General features: G+C 46.2%; 1 protein-coding gene across 2 annotated transcripts in view; it reads right to left on the bottom strand.

The window, feature by feature from the left end:
- Positions 1 to 15,201, bottom strand: part of PI4K2B (phosphatidylinositol 4-kinase type 2 beta) — a 101,927-nt gene extending 86,726 nt beyond the window's left edge. For both annotated transcript variants that reach the window (XM_030191247.1, XM_030191248.1), the window contains exon 1: positions 14,539 to 15,201. In XM_030191247.1, the coding sequence (XP_030047107.1) occupies positions 14,539 to 14,854 (316 nt within the window). In that variant the 5' untranslated portion in view covers positions 14,855 to 15,201. The remainder of the gene's footprint in view (positions 1 to 14,538) is intronic.
- Between the last annotated feature and the right edge of the window lie 363 nt (positions 15,202 to 15,564).

Raw genomic sequence — 15,564 nt, 5'->3', positions numbered from 1 at the left:
ACTTTAAATTTGGTGTGGAATTGTCTGTAGACTGCAGTCTTCAGATCTTGCAGCAAACTTTATATTGGATTCAGGTGGGCCTTTGACTGGACTATTCAAAAGGTACTCAATCTCTTTTTGCTGATCCACTTCATTGTTGCTTTTTTATTAGCGATTACTGCATTGCAGAAAGATAAGTACATAAGTACCGCCATACTGGGAAAAGACCAAAGGTCCATCAAGCCCAGCATCCTGTCTCTGACAGTAGCCAATCCAGGCTTCAAGAACCCGGCAACCCCCCCCCCAAAAAAAAAAAAAACCAAAAAAAAAAAACCTTAATTCTTAATAATGTTCAATGGACTTTTCCCTCAGGAATCTGTCCAAACCCCCTTTAAATTCCGTAAGGCCAGCTGCTGTCACTACATTTTCCAGCAACAAGTTCCAGAGTCTAACTACAAGCTGAGTAAAGAAAAACTTTCTCCTATTTGTTTAAAATCTACCATATTCTAACTTCATCTTGTGTCCCCTGGTTTTGTTGTTGTTTGAAAGTGTAAACAAATGCTTCACATCTGTCCGCTCTATTCTGCTCATTATCTTGTAGACTTCTATCATATCACTCCTCAGCCGCCTTTTCTCCAAGCTGAAGAGCCCTAACCTTCTCAGCCTTTCCTCATAGGGAAGTTGTTCCATTCCCTTTATCATTTTCGTCGCCCTTCTCTGCACCTTCTCTAATTCCTTTATATCTTTTTTGAGATGCAGTGACCAGAATTGGACACAATATTCTAGGTGTGGTCGCACCATGGAGCGATACAACAGCATTATAATGTCCTCGTGTTTGTTTTCCATCCCTTTCCTAATAATACTCAACATTCTGTGCGCTCTCTTAGCCGCCGCAGCACACTGAGCAGAAGTTTTTAACGTCTTATCAATGATGACTCCCAGACCCCTTTCTAGGTCTGTGACTCCTAACGCGGAACCAATCTCCCCACACCAATCACCCCAGGTCTACAGCGGACTGTTTCCTTTGCACCATCCATCTTTTCCCTCAGTTTTCAAAAGCCTCCCTGTCCCTGCTGCTGCAAAGCATTCTTGCAAGGACTACCACCACCATGTTTTTCTGTAGGGATGGTGATAGCAGGATGATATGCTTAGCATAGAACAAACACAGCACATCACTTAACAGAAACTAAAATCCTCTCCCATATGCATGCAGTGTCCTTTTATTGTTTCTTGAAAACCATATATAGCATATCACATAGCTTTTATTTTGAGGGAGATTTCCTCTTACCACCCTCCTGTTCAGGCATCACAGTATTTTATTTATTTGGATTTATTTACCGCCTTTTTACAGTAAGAAAAGATCCAACATGAGCAGTAGGCAATTAGAGCAGTAAAAATATTCGAACAACAATACAAAGTATGGCATGGTATACTGCTTGCAATGACAACACAATATGTACCAGAACATTATAATTGGTAGTGAGGGGTAAGGCAAAGTTATAACCTATAGATGAGTAAGAAAGTAGGAAGAATTAGAAAGTAATGTGATTGATTTGAAGAAAGTTGCACGTAAGGTCAGAGAGATGGTTAAATATTATCTCAGCTAGGGTAGGAGTAAATAAACATGTCCCGCTGCAGTATGTGCAGCCCGAGTCAATCCTTGTGTGTGTGAGTGAGACTAACAAGTTAGTTACTTCTTCCGTTAGTCTTGGTTGAAGAGCCAAGCTTTCACCTGCTTCCTGAAGTAGAGGTAGTCTTGTGCTAAGCAGAGCCTTTCAGGCAATGCATTCCAGAGTGTGGGGGCTACTCCAGAGAAGGCTCACTTGGAGAGGGTGTGGTTAGAGGAAGTCCTTGGGAGGACCTTAGTGTCCTTGGCGGTGTGTGGAGGATCATCCTATTCTTCAGATACTCGGGGCCATTTCCTTTCAGGGCCTTGAAGATCAGTTTTAAATTTAGCCCTGTATTATACTGGTAGCCAATTAAGTTTTTGCAAAAATGGTGTAATGTGGTCACGTCGCTTGCTGCTGCGTTCTGAATCAACTGGAGCTGCTGCAGGCCCTTTGTAGTCAGACCATTGTATAGTGCATTGCAGTAATCCAGTCTTGATGTTACCATGGCATGCACAACTAGGATAAGATTTACCTTCCCAATGTAAGGAGAGAGCAGCTGTCGCAAATAATAGAAGCAGCTCTTGAAGGTTGCTTGGATTTGGGGAATCAGAGTAAGTGTTGAATCTAACTGTATTCCAAGGTTCCTGACTTGTGATTTGACGGGGAGTTCATACTTCCCAAAAGGGATTTTGATGTCAGGTATGTATCCACTTATGTTAGGGAGCCAGAGAAGCTCGGTTTTACTTGGGTTCAGGCAAAGTTTGTTGTTTAGCCCATTCTTGAATTGATGTTAGACAAGTGATCAGTTTATTCAAGGCTGTAGGTAAGTCAGGTTCAGTGAGTATGAGTAGCTGCACATCATCCGCATAGATGTAGAACTGAGTGTCCATTGACTGAATCAGCTCAGCTAGTGGTTTGAGGTAGATATTGAACAGAAAAGGTGACAATATCAATCCTTGTGGTACCCCGCAGGTCAGTGTCCATGGTGGTGAGTTGCTGCCAATTATTATGGATTGTTGCCTGTCTGATAGATAGGATCTGAACCAGGCAAGTACTGTTCCATTGATAACTGTTTCTATCAGTCATGCTAGCAAGATATCATGATCCACAGTGTCAAAAGCTGCTGAGAAATCTAGCAGTACTAACATCAAGGCAAATCCCTTGTCTCGGTTTCTGGGAAGATCATCTAGCAGGGATACGAGCAGGGCCGGTCTTAGGCCGAGGCGACCGATGCGACCACACAGGGCCTCGCGCTCAAAGGGGCCCTGTGGCCCGCCTCAACTCCGCCTCCTTCCATCCTGCTCCAGAGCGTATAGGAGGCTTGGGGAGGCTAAGCCTCCCCAGCCCAACCATGACCTTCCCCTGGCTGCGTTGCCCAGGCAGCTCTCCGACTGTCTCTCCTTCCTTCCCACCCTCAGCTGCCCAACCGGCAGCCCTCCTCCTCTCCGTCCCTTCCTCCTCCCCCCTCCCTTGTGAGTGTGTTTAACCCTTTTACTTTCTGTGGCAGTGACATCAGTGACGAAGAAGGCACTGCGGGCTCGCCTCTAGGCTCCAGCTTCTCTCTTCCCTCTTCACACAGTCCCGCCTTCTGCGATGATGCATTTCCTGTTTCTGTGAGGGCGGGACACTGTGTGAAGAGGAAAGGGAGAAGCTGGAGGCGAGCCTGCAGTTCCTTCTTCGCCATTGACGTTGCTGCCACGGAGAGTAAAAGGGTTAAATGCGCAGGGTGGGGGCAGGAAGGAACAGAGAGGAGGGCTGTCGGGGAGCTGAGGGAGGGCAGGGAGAATCGCTGGACATCGATGGGAGGGGAGGGCAGGGGTACAGAACAGATCGCTGGACATGGAGCGGAGAGGAGGGGAGGGCAAGGGGAGAAAAGAGATCGCTGGACAGGAGAGGAGGGGAGGGCAGGGAAGAGAGGAGAATTGCTGGACATGAATGGAGGGGGCAGGGGAGAGAGGAAATTTGCTGGAGATGGATAGAGGAGAGGGCAGGGGAGAATGGAGAGTTGCTGTACATGGATGGATGGATGGAGGGGAGGGCAAGGGGAGAGAGGAGAATTGCGGGACATGGATGGATGGAGGGGGCAGGGAAGAGAGGAAATTTACTGGAGATGGATGAGGAAAGGGCAGGGGAGAATGGAGAGTTGCTGGACATGGATGGATGGATGGGAGGGCAGTGAAGAGAGGAGAATTGCTGGACAAGGATGGAAGGGGCAGGGGAGAGAGAAGATTTGCTGGAGATGGATGGAGGAGAGGGCAGAGGAGAATGGAGAGTTCCTGGACATGGATGGAGAGGAGGGCAGGGGAGAGAGGAAATTTGCTGGATATGGATGGATGGAGGAGAGGGCAAGGGAGAATGGAGAGTTGTTGGACACGGATGGATGGTGGGGAAGTCAGGAAGGAGATGCACATGGACAGAGGGTAGGGAAGAGAGGAGAAATGCTGGACATGGATGGAGTGGAGGGCAGGGAAGAGAGGAGAAATGTTGGACAAGGATGAAGGGAAGGAAAGACAAAGGAAGAAGATGCACACGGATGGAGTGGAATGGAGAGAGGACAAATGCTGGACACGGATGGAGGGAAGGGAAGACAGGGGAAGTAGATGCACATGGATGGAGGGGAGGGGAAGGGACTGAGGAGAAATGCTGGATATGGATGGAGGGAAAATTGCTGAATTTAAGGGCTGGATCGGAACACTTTGAGGGCAGATGTTGAAACTGAAGAAAGGATAGGGACAGGGCTACAGATGGTAGACAGTATGCATAAGGACACAGGAGGATGGTGGACATGGTGAGTGAAAAAATATCAAATGGAAAGCAGACACTGCATAAAACAGAAGACACTGTGACCAAAGCTAATAGAAAAACTAAATGCTCAGACAGCAAAGGTAAAAAAAGTATTGTATTCAGAATTTATGAATTGGAATATGTCAGCTTTTGGAAATGTGCATCTGTGATATTTTGCACGTAAGTTTCAATTTTTCTAGTATTGCTGCATGCTGAGTCTGACTTCTTGAGGTAACTTTCCAGTTCAGTGTTTTGTTTTCATATCTGTTGTGTCATGTGTTTTTCATATGTTATCAAGGTTTAGTATTCTGAGTGTGTAGTATTTGCAGCCCTTTTTGTTTTTTTTTTTCATTAGGTAGTGTATTGGTGTTTTAGAGCCCGGTGTAATTATAGTGCTGCCTTTCCACGCATAAGGTTGTAGCTCGTCCTGTCCTTGGAATTATTTATTTATTTAATACATTTGTATCCTGCGCTTTCCCACACAGGGCAGGTTCAATGCGGCTTACAAAGTAAATATAATTATAAACACTGTTTCGTCACATTGAGATCCTCAGATACTATCACTGCAAGATCCCTCTCCCTGTCTGTGCATATCACCCTCTCACTGCCAGCACATATGTCTCCCTTGGATTTCTACTCCTTAAGTGCATCACTTTGCACTTCTTTGCATTGAATTTTAATTGCCAAACATTAGACATTTTTCTAACTTCTGCAGATCCTTTTTCATGTTTTCCACTCCCTCTGGAGTGTCCATTCTGTTACAAATCTTGGTTTTATCCACAAAAAGGCAGACCTTACCTTCTAAACCTTTGGCAATGTCACTCACATATATATTGAACAGAATCAGCCCCAGCACCGATCCTTGAGGCACTGCACTACTCACCTTTCCTTCCTCCGAGTGAATTCCATTAACCAACATCCTCTGGCATCTGTCCGTCAACCAGTCCCTAATCCAGTTCACCACTTTGGGTCCTAACTTCAGCCTCTCAAGTTTATTCAAGCGTATCCTATGAGGAACCGTGTCAAAGGCTTTGACAAAATCTAAGTGGATTACATCTAGCGCACATACTTGATCCAATTCTCTGGTCACCCAGTCAAAGAATTCAATCAGATTCGTTTGGCACAATTTACCTTTGGTAAAACCATGTTGTCTTGGATCTTGTAATCTATTGGCTTCCAGGACGTTCATTATCCTTTCCTTCAGCATCACTTCCATTACTTTTCCAATAACCGAAGTGGGGCTTACCGGTCTGTAGTTTCCAGCTTCTTCTCTGTCATCACTTTTGTGAAGAGGGACCATATCCGCTCTTCTCCAATCCCAAGGAACCTCCCCCGTCTCCAAGGATTTAGTAAACAAATCTTTAAAAGGACCCACCAGAACCTCTCAGTATCCTGGTGGATCCCGTTCGGTCCTATGGCTTTGTCCACCTTCAATTTTTCAAGTTATTCATAAATACTTTCTTCCGTGAACGGTGCTATAGTCACTCCATTCCCATATGTACCTTTGCCAGTCAATCATGGTCCTTCTCCAGGATTTTCTTCCGTGAACACAGAACAGAAGTATTTGTTTAGCACGTTTGCTTTTTCCTCATCATTCTCCACACAGTAGTTCACAGCATCTTTCAGTCTCACAATTCCATTTTTAGTCTTCCTCTTTTCACTATTATACCTGAAAAAATTCTTGTCACCCCTCCTTACATTTCTAGCCATTTGTTCTTCCGTTTGCGCTTTCGCCAGGCATATCTCTCTCTTGGCTTCTTTCAGTTTCATCCGGTATTCCTCTCTGTGTTGTTCTTGAGTTTTTCTGTATTTCATGAACAGCAACTCCAGTGGTAGGAGGCGGGGCTAGTGTTGGGCAGACTTCTATGGTCTGTGCCCTGAAAATGGCAGATACAAATCAAGGTCAGGTATACACATAAAGTAGCACATATGAGTTTATCTTGTTGGATGGACTGTACAGGTCCTCCTCTGCCGTCATCCACTACGTTACTATCAGGCTTATTTTCGAAAGTGATCGCCGGCCATTTCCCGACATAAATTGGGAGATGGCCGGTGATCTCTCAAAAGCAGCGAAATCGGTATAATCGAAAGCGGCTTTTTTGACAGCATCGCCGCTTTTCCGTCGCCTCACCGGCGAAAGTTCAAGGGGGCGTGTCGGCGGCGTAGCGAAGGCGGGACATGGGCAGGCATGGGAATGGCTACCAGATGGCCGGCTTTCGCGGATAATGGAAAAAAAAAGTGGAGTTAAGGAGTATTTCGCCGGGTTTACTTGGTCCTTTTATTTTCACGACCAGCCTCAAAAAGGTGCCCCAACTGACCAGATGACCACCGGAGGGAATGGGGGATGACCTCCCCATAGTCCCCCAGTGGTCACCAACCCCCTCCCACATAAAAAAATAAAAATAAAAACCTTTTTTTACCAGCCTGTATGCCAGCCTCAAATGTCATGTCATACCCAGCTCCCTGACAGCAGTATGCAAGTCCCTGGAGCAGTTTTTAATGGGTGCAGTGCATTCAGGCAGGCAGACCCAGGTCCAGCCCCCCCCCCCTACCTGTTACACTTGTGGTGGTAAATGTTAAGCCCTCCACCCCCCCCCCAAAACCTACTGTACCCACATGTAGGTGTCCCCCTTCACCCATAAGGGCTATGGTAATGGTGTAGAGTTGTGGGGAGTGGGTTTGGGGGGGGGATTTGGGGGGCTCAGCACCCAAGGTAAGGGAGCTATGCACCTGGGAGCTTTCTTTGTATTTTTTTTTTTTAATTTTTAGAAGTGCCCCCTAGGGTGCCCGGTTGGTGTCCTGGCATGTCAGGGGGACCAGTGCACTACAAATGCTAGCTCCTCCCATGACCAAATGCCTTGGATTTCACCGGGCCCGAGAATTTAATTAGAAAATGATCTGACCATGATAGGGGTGTTATTTCAATACTGTTATCCCAGAATTCTGGGATATCCACCCCTTTGTAGAATACCAGGTCTAGTATGTGACCCTTTTCGTGGGTTGGAGAATTGATCACCTGTGTAAATCCTAGTACTGTCATCGTGTCAAAGACAGCTGTGGTGGTATCTGGGGTTTTGATGTGTAGATTGAAGTCTCCCATGATCACCAGCCAAGGGTAATTCAGGGTCACTCGAGTAATCAGATCTAGGAGTTCTTGTACAGATAATGTGTTGTTACAAGGTGCTCTGTAAATCATGAGCAGCTAGATTGGCTCCTCCTCTTCAAGTTGGATTAAAAGAGATTCTGATCCATGTAGCTAGGGGATGGATATTCTGCGCAGTTTGATTGTGTCCCAAATCAATACTGCTACCCCTCCACCCTGTCTTCCTGGTCTTGGTTGATGTAACCTTTCTCAGCAGTTTCTTTAAGCCATGGTTATTGACTTTGGAGGGATGACCTGACGTGGCATTTTGGTGTTACAAAACTGTTCCCACTTTACAGTGGCCAACACTGCACCTAAAGACATTCAAAACACACTGAAATGTTCTTATAGCCTTTCCATAATCTAAGTAACAACTATCCTAGAGTCCTCTGCTTCAATGGCAAACTATTTCATACAAGAGAAATAGCTTGGTTCTTCATCCAGGAATACTGAAATCAGTCTAACTACAGTACAGTCTCAATTATCCGATTGAAACAGGACTGACATGTTGTCGGATAAGTGAAAAGTCAGATAAGGAAAACATTGCATAAACCCCTCAAACAATGCATAATCAAAGGCAGAGATTTCCTGATTTTCAAAAATTGTTCTAAAACAAAGATTTTTTAATAGAAATAAATGCGATGTCACCAGGAGGGGGGGGAGGAGGGGGGTGTTTGTCCTATATGCCGAATGGTTGGATTAGCAAAGATCTGATAATCGAGACTATACTGTATTGTGCTTGGCTAGATACAAGTGAATTCTGTTTAACTTGCATCTCGTACAGACAATTTTGAATAGGAGCTAATTTAGAGTTTCCTATGAGAAAGAGTGTAATGGTCTTATCTAATTTTCTTTCCTTGCAATCTACCGGACCAGTCCAGATGTGCGAATTATGCCTCTCTACCATAGGAAGCACTCTGTCCTATGAAAAGGCACTGTGTAGCCTGTCCCTCTTCAAATATTTTCTGTAACAAATCTAATAAATTACCACCAAAAATAGAAACATGACAGCAGAAAAAGTCCAAATGGCCCATACAGTCTGCCCATTCACAGTAACCATTAACTCCTCCATTTCCTAAGGGATTCCACATGCATGTCCCATGCTTTCTTAAATTCTGACAAAGTCCTCATCTCCACGACCTCCACCGGGAGGCTATTCCACGTATCCACCACCCTTTCCGTGAAAGAGTATTTTCTTATATTTCTCCTATGCCTATTTCCTTTTAACTTCATCCTATGCCCTCTCATTTCCGAGTTTTCCTTCATTTGAAAAAGGCTCACCACCTGTACATTAGTGACACTGAGGTATTTAAATGTCTCTATCGTATTCCCCTCTCTCCCAGTATATACATGTTGAGGTTCATAAGCCTGTCTCTATATGTTTTATGACAGAGAACGCTTACTAGTTTTGTAGCCATCCTCTGGACTGACTCTATCCTGTTTATATCTTTTTGTAGGTACAGTTTCCAGAATTGCACATAGTACTCTAAATGAGGCCTCACCAGAGACATATACAAGGGCACTATCACCTCTTTTTTCCTGCTGGTCATCCCTCTCCTTATGCACCCAAGCATCCTTCTGGCTTTGACCATCAATTTACTACCTGTTTGACCACCTTAAGGTGATCAGACACAATCACCCCCCAAGTCCCGCTCTTCTTTTGTACACAGAAGCACTTCACCCCCTATATTGTACCGTTCCCTTGGATTCTTGTAACCCAAGTGCATGACTCTGCATTTCTTAGCATTAAATCTTAGCTGCCAATTATTGGACCATTCGTCAAGCTTTGCAGGATCCTTCCTCATGCCATCTGAACCCTCCAGGGTGTCCACCATATTACAGAGTTTAGTATCATCCGCAAACAGACAAACCTTACCAGACAGTCTTTCCAAAATATCAGTCACAAAGATATTAAAAAGAGCCGGCCAGAGGACTGATCCCTGCGGTACACCGATAACATCCCTTTCCTCAGAGCAAGCTCCATTTACCACTACCCTCTGTCTCCTCCCATTTAATCAGTTTTTAACTCGGGCAGTCACTTTAGGTCCCATACCGAGGGCATTCAGTTTATCAGTTGCCTGTGCAGAACTGTTTCAAAGGCTTTGCAAAAAATCCAAGTACACCACATCTAGCTCCTCTCCCATGAGCAACTGTTTGGTCACCCAGTCAATCAATCAGGTATGTCCTACATGACCTGCCTCTAGTGAAGCCCATGCTGCCTCGGGTCCTGCAGTCCATTCGTTTTGAAAAACCTCACAATCCTCCGCTTTAGAAGCGTTTCCATTAGTTTACTCACTGAGGTCAGACTGTCTGCAATTCTCAACCTCCTTCTTACTTCTGCTCCTGTCTAGTCATCCGGGACCTCTCCACTCTATGGAAACACTAAAGAGGTCAGACAGTGGAGCAGCCAGAACTTCTCCGAGTTTCTTGAGTACCCTTGGATGTATCCTATCAGTCCCCATCGTTTTGTTTACTTTTAGGTTATCTAGCTCTGCATATACACAGTCTTCTGAGAATCGGTCCTGGTCTACCATACATCTATCTTCATTAGCATTTTTTTCTGCAGTCCTACCCCCTGCATTTCATCCGTAAACACAGAACAGGAATAATTGTTTAGCAGTTCAGCTTTACTCTTATCAGCTTCTACATATTCCTCCACCTCAGCCTTGAGCCTCAAAATGCTATTTTGGCACTTCCTCCTGTCACTTACATATGAAAAATGTCTTGTCCCCCAATTTTACCATATTGGCTAAGTACATAAGTATTGACATACTGGGACAGACCAAAGGTCCATCAAGCTCAGCATCCTGTTTCTAACAATGGCCAATCCAGGTCACAAATACCTGGCAAGATCCCCAAAAAAGCTCAATACATTTTATGCTGCTTATCCCAGAAATAAGCAGTGGATTTTCCCCAAGTCCATTTTAACAATAGTCTATGGTCTTTTCCTTTAGGAAGCCATCCAAACTTTTTTTAAACTCCACTAAGCTAACCGCCTGTACCACATTCTCACAATGCGCACACAAGTCCAAGTACAAAATATAGTTATCAGCACCCAGAGTGGCATGTATATAAATCTGTGTATGTGTAGGAATACTATTCTGCACATAAATATTTTTATCACAAAAATTTTATGCATAGGATATCACTCAGCATATGTGCAGCTGTGTATACACATGCAACTCCGGGTGCCGATTTGTGCATAAGACACAGCTGTTGCTAGTGCAGAACTATGGGGCAATGCTCAAAACTCCGGCACTGTACTAAATAGCCCTGAGAAATACCACTGAATCAGCACAAAACTCCTCCCTAATGCTCCATTTTAATGAGATGCAAATATAGGCATGCTCATAGCATTCAGCATTCGGGAGTTCAGCAGAAGGCCAGTGTCTGGTGCATGCACTGAAGAGCTATTTATTAAGCACAGCTCTTAAGCACATGCCCAGAACACCAGAGGGGGAGGCGGGAAGGAGGCGGCATCAGAAAGTTAAGTAGTTCCAAGTGCCACGTCTGCCAGATTTCAGCTGCCCCAGAATCAGTTTACTGACACCGAAAATCTAGATAAGAGAGCAACTATTGCAGAATGGACAATAAAAAGAGCCCTTCTGGCCTTGGCATCTCTCTTGCCTCCTCATGCGATGCAACAGAAGTTGGAAAGCAGCTTTAGGTGCATATGCATCTAGAACACTCTTCAATTTGGGGGTCGATGCAGAAAGTCACGCAGTGCAAGGCTTCTAATGCAAACTTTTTGCAAAATATTATCATGGAGATGCAATAGTCAATGAGAAGTGTTATAAAGTGTGTGCTGTCAGAAAAAATAACGCACACTGCAACAGTAACCCAAAGTTCATTGTTATTTGCTTCCGTGAGCAGTAATTGCTTCACAAACTGACAGGGAGACACTTTCAAAAAAATCTGCTATCATGCCATTGGTCACCTCCACAACCCCCCTTCCCCACGATGACCACCGATCCTCCAAACTTTGATCCCCCCCAAAATTGCCCCAAGGTCTAGCGATATCCTTAAACCTTGCAAAAAACTGATCCCACCCTCCCAAGACGCTTAATCCCTCACCTTCTCTGACACCCAAAAGAACCTCTCCCTTCCCAGATTTCCCAGTATACCTTCAAGAAAAGACAGGAGCAATACCTGCTCACTCTTTTGAAAATAGCAGTGCCTGTGCTCACACAGTGCATCCTGGAATGCACCACACAGGACCAATCTGCCAAATAAGCAAATCTTTCCCTTATTTGGTAATTTCCTCCCAGACTACCAGACTGATCAAGTATGGTGTGTCCCTGGATGCATCATATGGGGTCAGGAATTACCATTTTCCAATATTTATTTGGATTTACCGCTTTTTTAAGGAATTCACTCAAGGTGGTGTACAGTAAGAATAAATCAAACATTAACAATAGACAATTACAGCAGTAAAAATATTAACAAAACAATACAAAGTATTGCATTGTATAACATTGTGGTATGGAAGTAGGAGAAAGGGGTATCCAGGGGAGGGTGTCTTAGGTACCACTAGATACCAGGGTTTTTGGTGGGGGGGTGTCAAGGGATCAGGAGGTCATCTTGGGAGACTGAGGGAATCAGAGGTCATAGGGAGCCCAGGGAGAGTTGCTGGGTTTAGGGATGCCACTAGACGCTAGGGCAGTGATGGCGAACCTTTCAGAGACAGAGTGCCCAAACAGCAACCCAAAATCTAATTATTTATGCAAAGTGCCAACAGGGCAATTTAACCTGAATAACGGGTGCTCGTACTCATTATGGGAGGGGTCACCACATATGACTCCACCCCTATGATAGACACCCCTTACACCAGCCATGGCACATATAAACAGACATCATTGAAAATATTATACTAGTATAGGAGAAAAAATAACATGATTTTTTTTCATTATAAATCATTTCTGTAAGCTGTTACAGCTCCAGTATACCCAGGGCAAAATAAGACAGCAGATGTAAATTCTCAAATTGGACATAATACAAACACTAAAATGAAAATAAAATGATTTTTCTACCTTTGGTGTCTGGCGATTTTGTTTTTCTATCCATATTGGTCCTAGTCTCTGATTCTGCTGCTCTCTATCTGTTCGCTTAACTCCGTTTCCAGGGCTTCCTTTCCATTTATTTCTTTACTTTCCTCCTTTCTTCTTCATTTCTTGCCCTCCACCCATGTCCAGCCACCCTCCTCTCCCCTCCAGCCACCCATGTCCAGCCACCCTCCTCTCCCCCCTGCCCTCCAGCCACCCTCCTCTCGCCCTGCCCTCCCCTCCAGCCACCCATGTCCAGTCACCCTCCTCTCCCCCCTGCCCTCCCAGCACCAGGCAGGCCTCCCTCCCACCAAGCACCAGGCCTCCCTCCCAGGCCTCCCACCCAGCACCAAGCCGGCCTCCCACTCAGCATCCAGCATTAGGCCTCCCACCCACCATCCCTTCTCCCTCCCACCCACCCAGCATCAGATATCCCTCCCTCCCTCCCAGCATCAGGCCGGCCTCCCTCCCACCCAGCACCAGGCTGCCCGCCCGCCCTCCCTCCAAGCACCAGGGCCCCCCTCCTCCGAAATTTAAAAGGCATACCTGGTCGGGGTTAAGGCGGCGTCGGCAGCAAAAAGTGTGTTGTTTGCTCGGCGCGCCTTCGGCCTTCCCTTCTGTCTCTCAAGCTCTGGTCCCGCCCTTGTGGAAACAGGAAATGAGGGCGGGACCAGAGCTTGAGAGACAGAAGGGAAGACCAAAGGCGTGCCGATCAAACAACACACTTTTCGCTGCTGCTGCTGCTGACGACGCCTTAACCCCTACCAGGTATGCTTTTTAAATTTCGGAGGAGGGAGAGCCCTGATGCTCGGAGGGCCGGCGGGCGGGCAGCCTGGTGCTAGGTGGGAGGGACGGCGGACGGACCAGCGACAGCGTGCATGCCAACGCGTGCCATAGGTTCGCCATCACTGCGCTAGGGTAATTTGTTTGGAGGGGATTAGGGGGATCCACTAGACACCATGACCATATGTTCAGTTTTTTAGGGTGGTTGGGAGGAATGGGGTGGGGAGAGTCAGTGGATCAGGAATAGGGCTATTAACTTTTTTTTACCCCAAAGCAACTGCTGCAGAAGGATGAGTTTTCTACACCTCCTCAAACCTGGCGGTAAATTTCTCACCTTGTATACAGAGGGGCCTATGCAGAAAGCATTACCACTGGTTTTACCATGGATGTTACTGTCTGAGGAATACCAAAATGATTTTAGTGCGAGTGTGTTAACTCACGTAGAAACCATTACTGCACATCACATTAAACTGTATGGTAATATGGTCACTAATTCCACAGCTATACATAAAAAAAAAAAAAAAAAAAGAAGTGTTTCTGGCGTGCACTGGCAACTTTTTGCCAGGTCCAGGGTACTGTAGAAACATTGGTTGAGAGGACTGGGTGTCTAGCAGCACCCCTCCTCTCAGTTCAACCCACACAACCTGCCTCAGATTGCTTTCTGAAACGGTCCCAGCAGTTCCCCCTCCTGACCGAAAAGTGACATTTAGCAATGAGCTGTGAATTATTGCTTAAATTTTAATGCAGCAGTGATTTGCATGCTCATCGATTACAGCATGCCACGGTATTTTTGTAGTGCCAATTTCATGACAGAGTGCAAACTCTACTGCTACACTTTCTGCATAGCCCCCCAGAAAATTTTGATATGTTCTCTGCATGGGGGGGGGGGGGGGGGTAGCTAATAACCTCAGTACTATTCATTTTAATATGTTCTACACTAATGTCTACCACACAAGTCAAGCTCCAGTGCTGAACCCTTTTCTGAATTGTGTGCAAGTGCACGCAAACCTGTGGCTAACTGCATGCTTCTGCCCACAGCAGCTTTCTGCATCGGCTTCTTACTTATTTTTGGGGTCCAGGACTAGGCTTATCTGCATACTATTTGGTTCCTCTACTGGGGAGCAAAACTTTGGCCTTACTCTTGCAATAGAATTCCTGCGCTTTCAGGCCCCCTAGGAGGCGTGAAGAGAGAGCTTACCTATAGAGGTAGAAGTCTCCCTGTCAGAGGAGGAACTGAGTCTGGCTCGCCGGCTCCTGCCGCCTCTCAGAAGGGGAGAGGATTCCCCTTCCCGGGACAGCAGTGGCTCGTCTTCTTCTGACTTCTCGTCCCTGCACAACCTCACCGCTCCGCCAGGGACCGTCCGACCGCCCTGAGGCACTGCAGAACCGAAGAGCTTCTCCTCCGCTAACGCCACGTCCTCCTCCTGCCGCCGTTCTTCAAGTCCCTCCCCGCAGGGCGGCTGCGGCCCAAGTGCTTCCACGACCCCGCCACCGACAACCTGCAACTCCTCCATAGACTCCGGAAGACAGACAGGGTGGGAAGGAAGGAAAGACTGGACACCAAAAGTCAGCAGCAGCAAAAACCGGCGGGTCGTACAGCAGCAACCGCTGTCCCTTCGAGTTTCATGGCTTCCGAGTCCTTTCCCCCGATTGTAACGGTCGGTGGCAGAACGCTACTGCTCACGAGCCTGGACGCTCTTCACACTTCCGCGCCCACGGACCAGCCAGCGTCCCACTTCATGCGAGCAGAGCCCCGCTGCAACCGGTTCTCGCCCTGCTGAACATGCGCAGAGGGACGCGCAAACCCACTGCCGAAGGGGCGGGTTCAGGCTTACCTGGATGGTTGTCATTAGCTCACACCCTCAAACTCCATCTGTAAAGTGAGAGGCACAAAGTCCGTCTTTTTCTGGTTACTGTACGCGCGTATCCCAAAAGCGACCAGGCTGCACTGTTTAAAGTTTCAGGAAAACACTAGCAACAAAACTAAAGTAGAGTAGAGGAGGAGGAAGGTTTCCAAAAAAGAGAAGTGGATCATTTTCGATATGAGGTGCTTTAGACGTTTTTGCACTAAAGGTCCAGAATTCGAATAGCACACACTACATACAGCTATGTCTATTTTTCTCCCGAAAATGGCCAGTTATTCACTTTCAATCCTGTAAACAGCTTAAGGCAAGTTCTGTTTTATAAATATGTGAAATGATTTGCATTCAGATCAAGTTTTCTT

The sequence above is a fragment of the Microcaecilia unicolor genome, chromosome 2 (assembly GCF_901765095.1).
Source record: "Microcaecilia unicolor chromosome 2, aMicUni1.1, whole genome shotgun sequence".
NCBI classification, from domain to species: Eukaryota; Metazoa; Chordata; class Amphibia; order Gymnophiona; family Siphonopidae; genus Microcaecilia; species Microcaecilia unicolor.
This window is presented reverse-complemented; position numbering and strand designations above follow the sequence as displayed.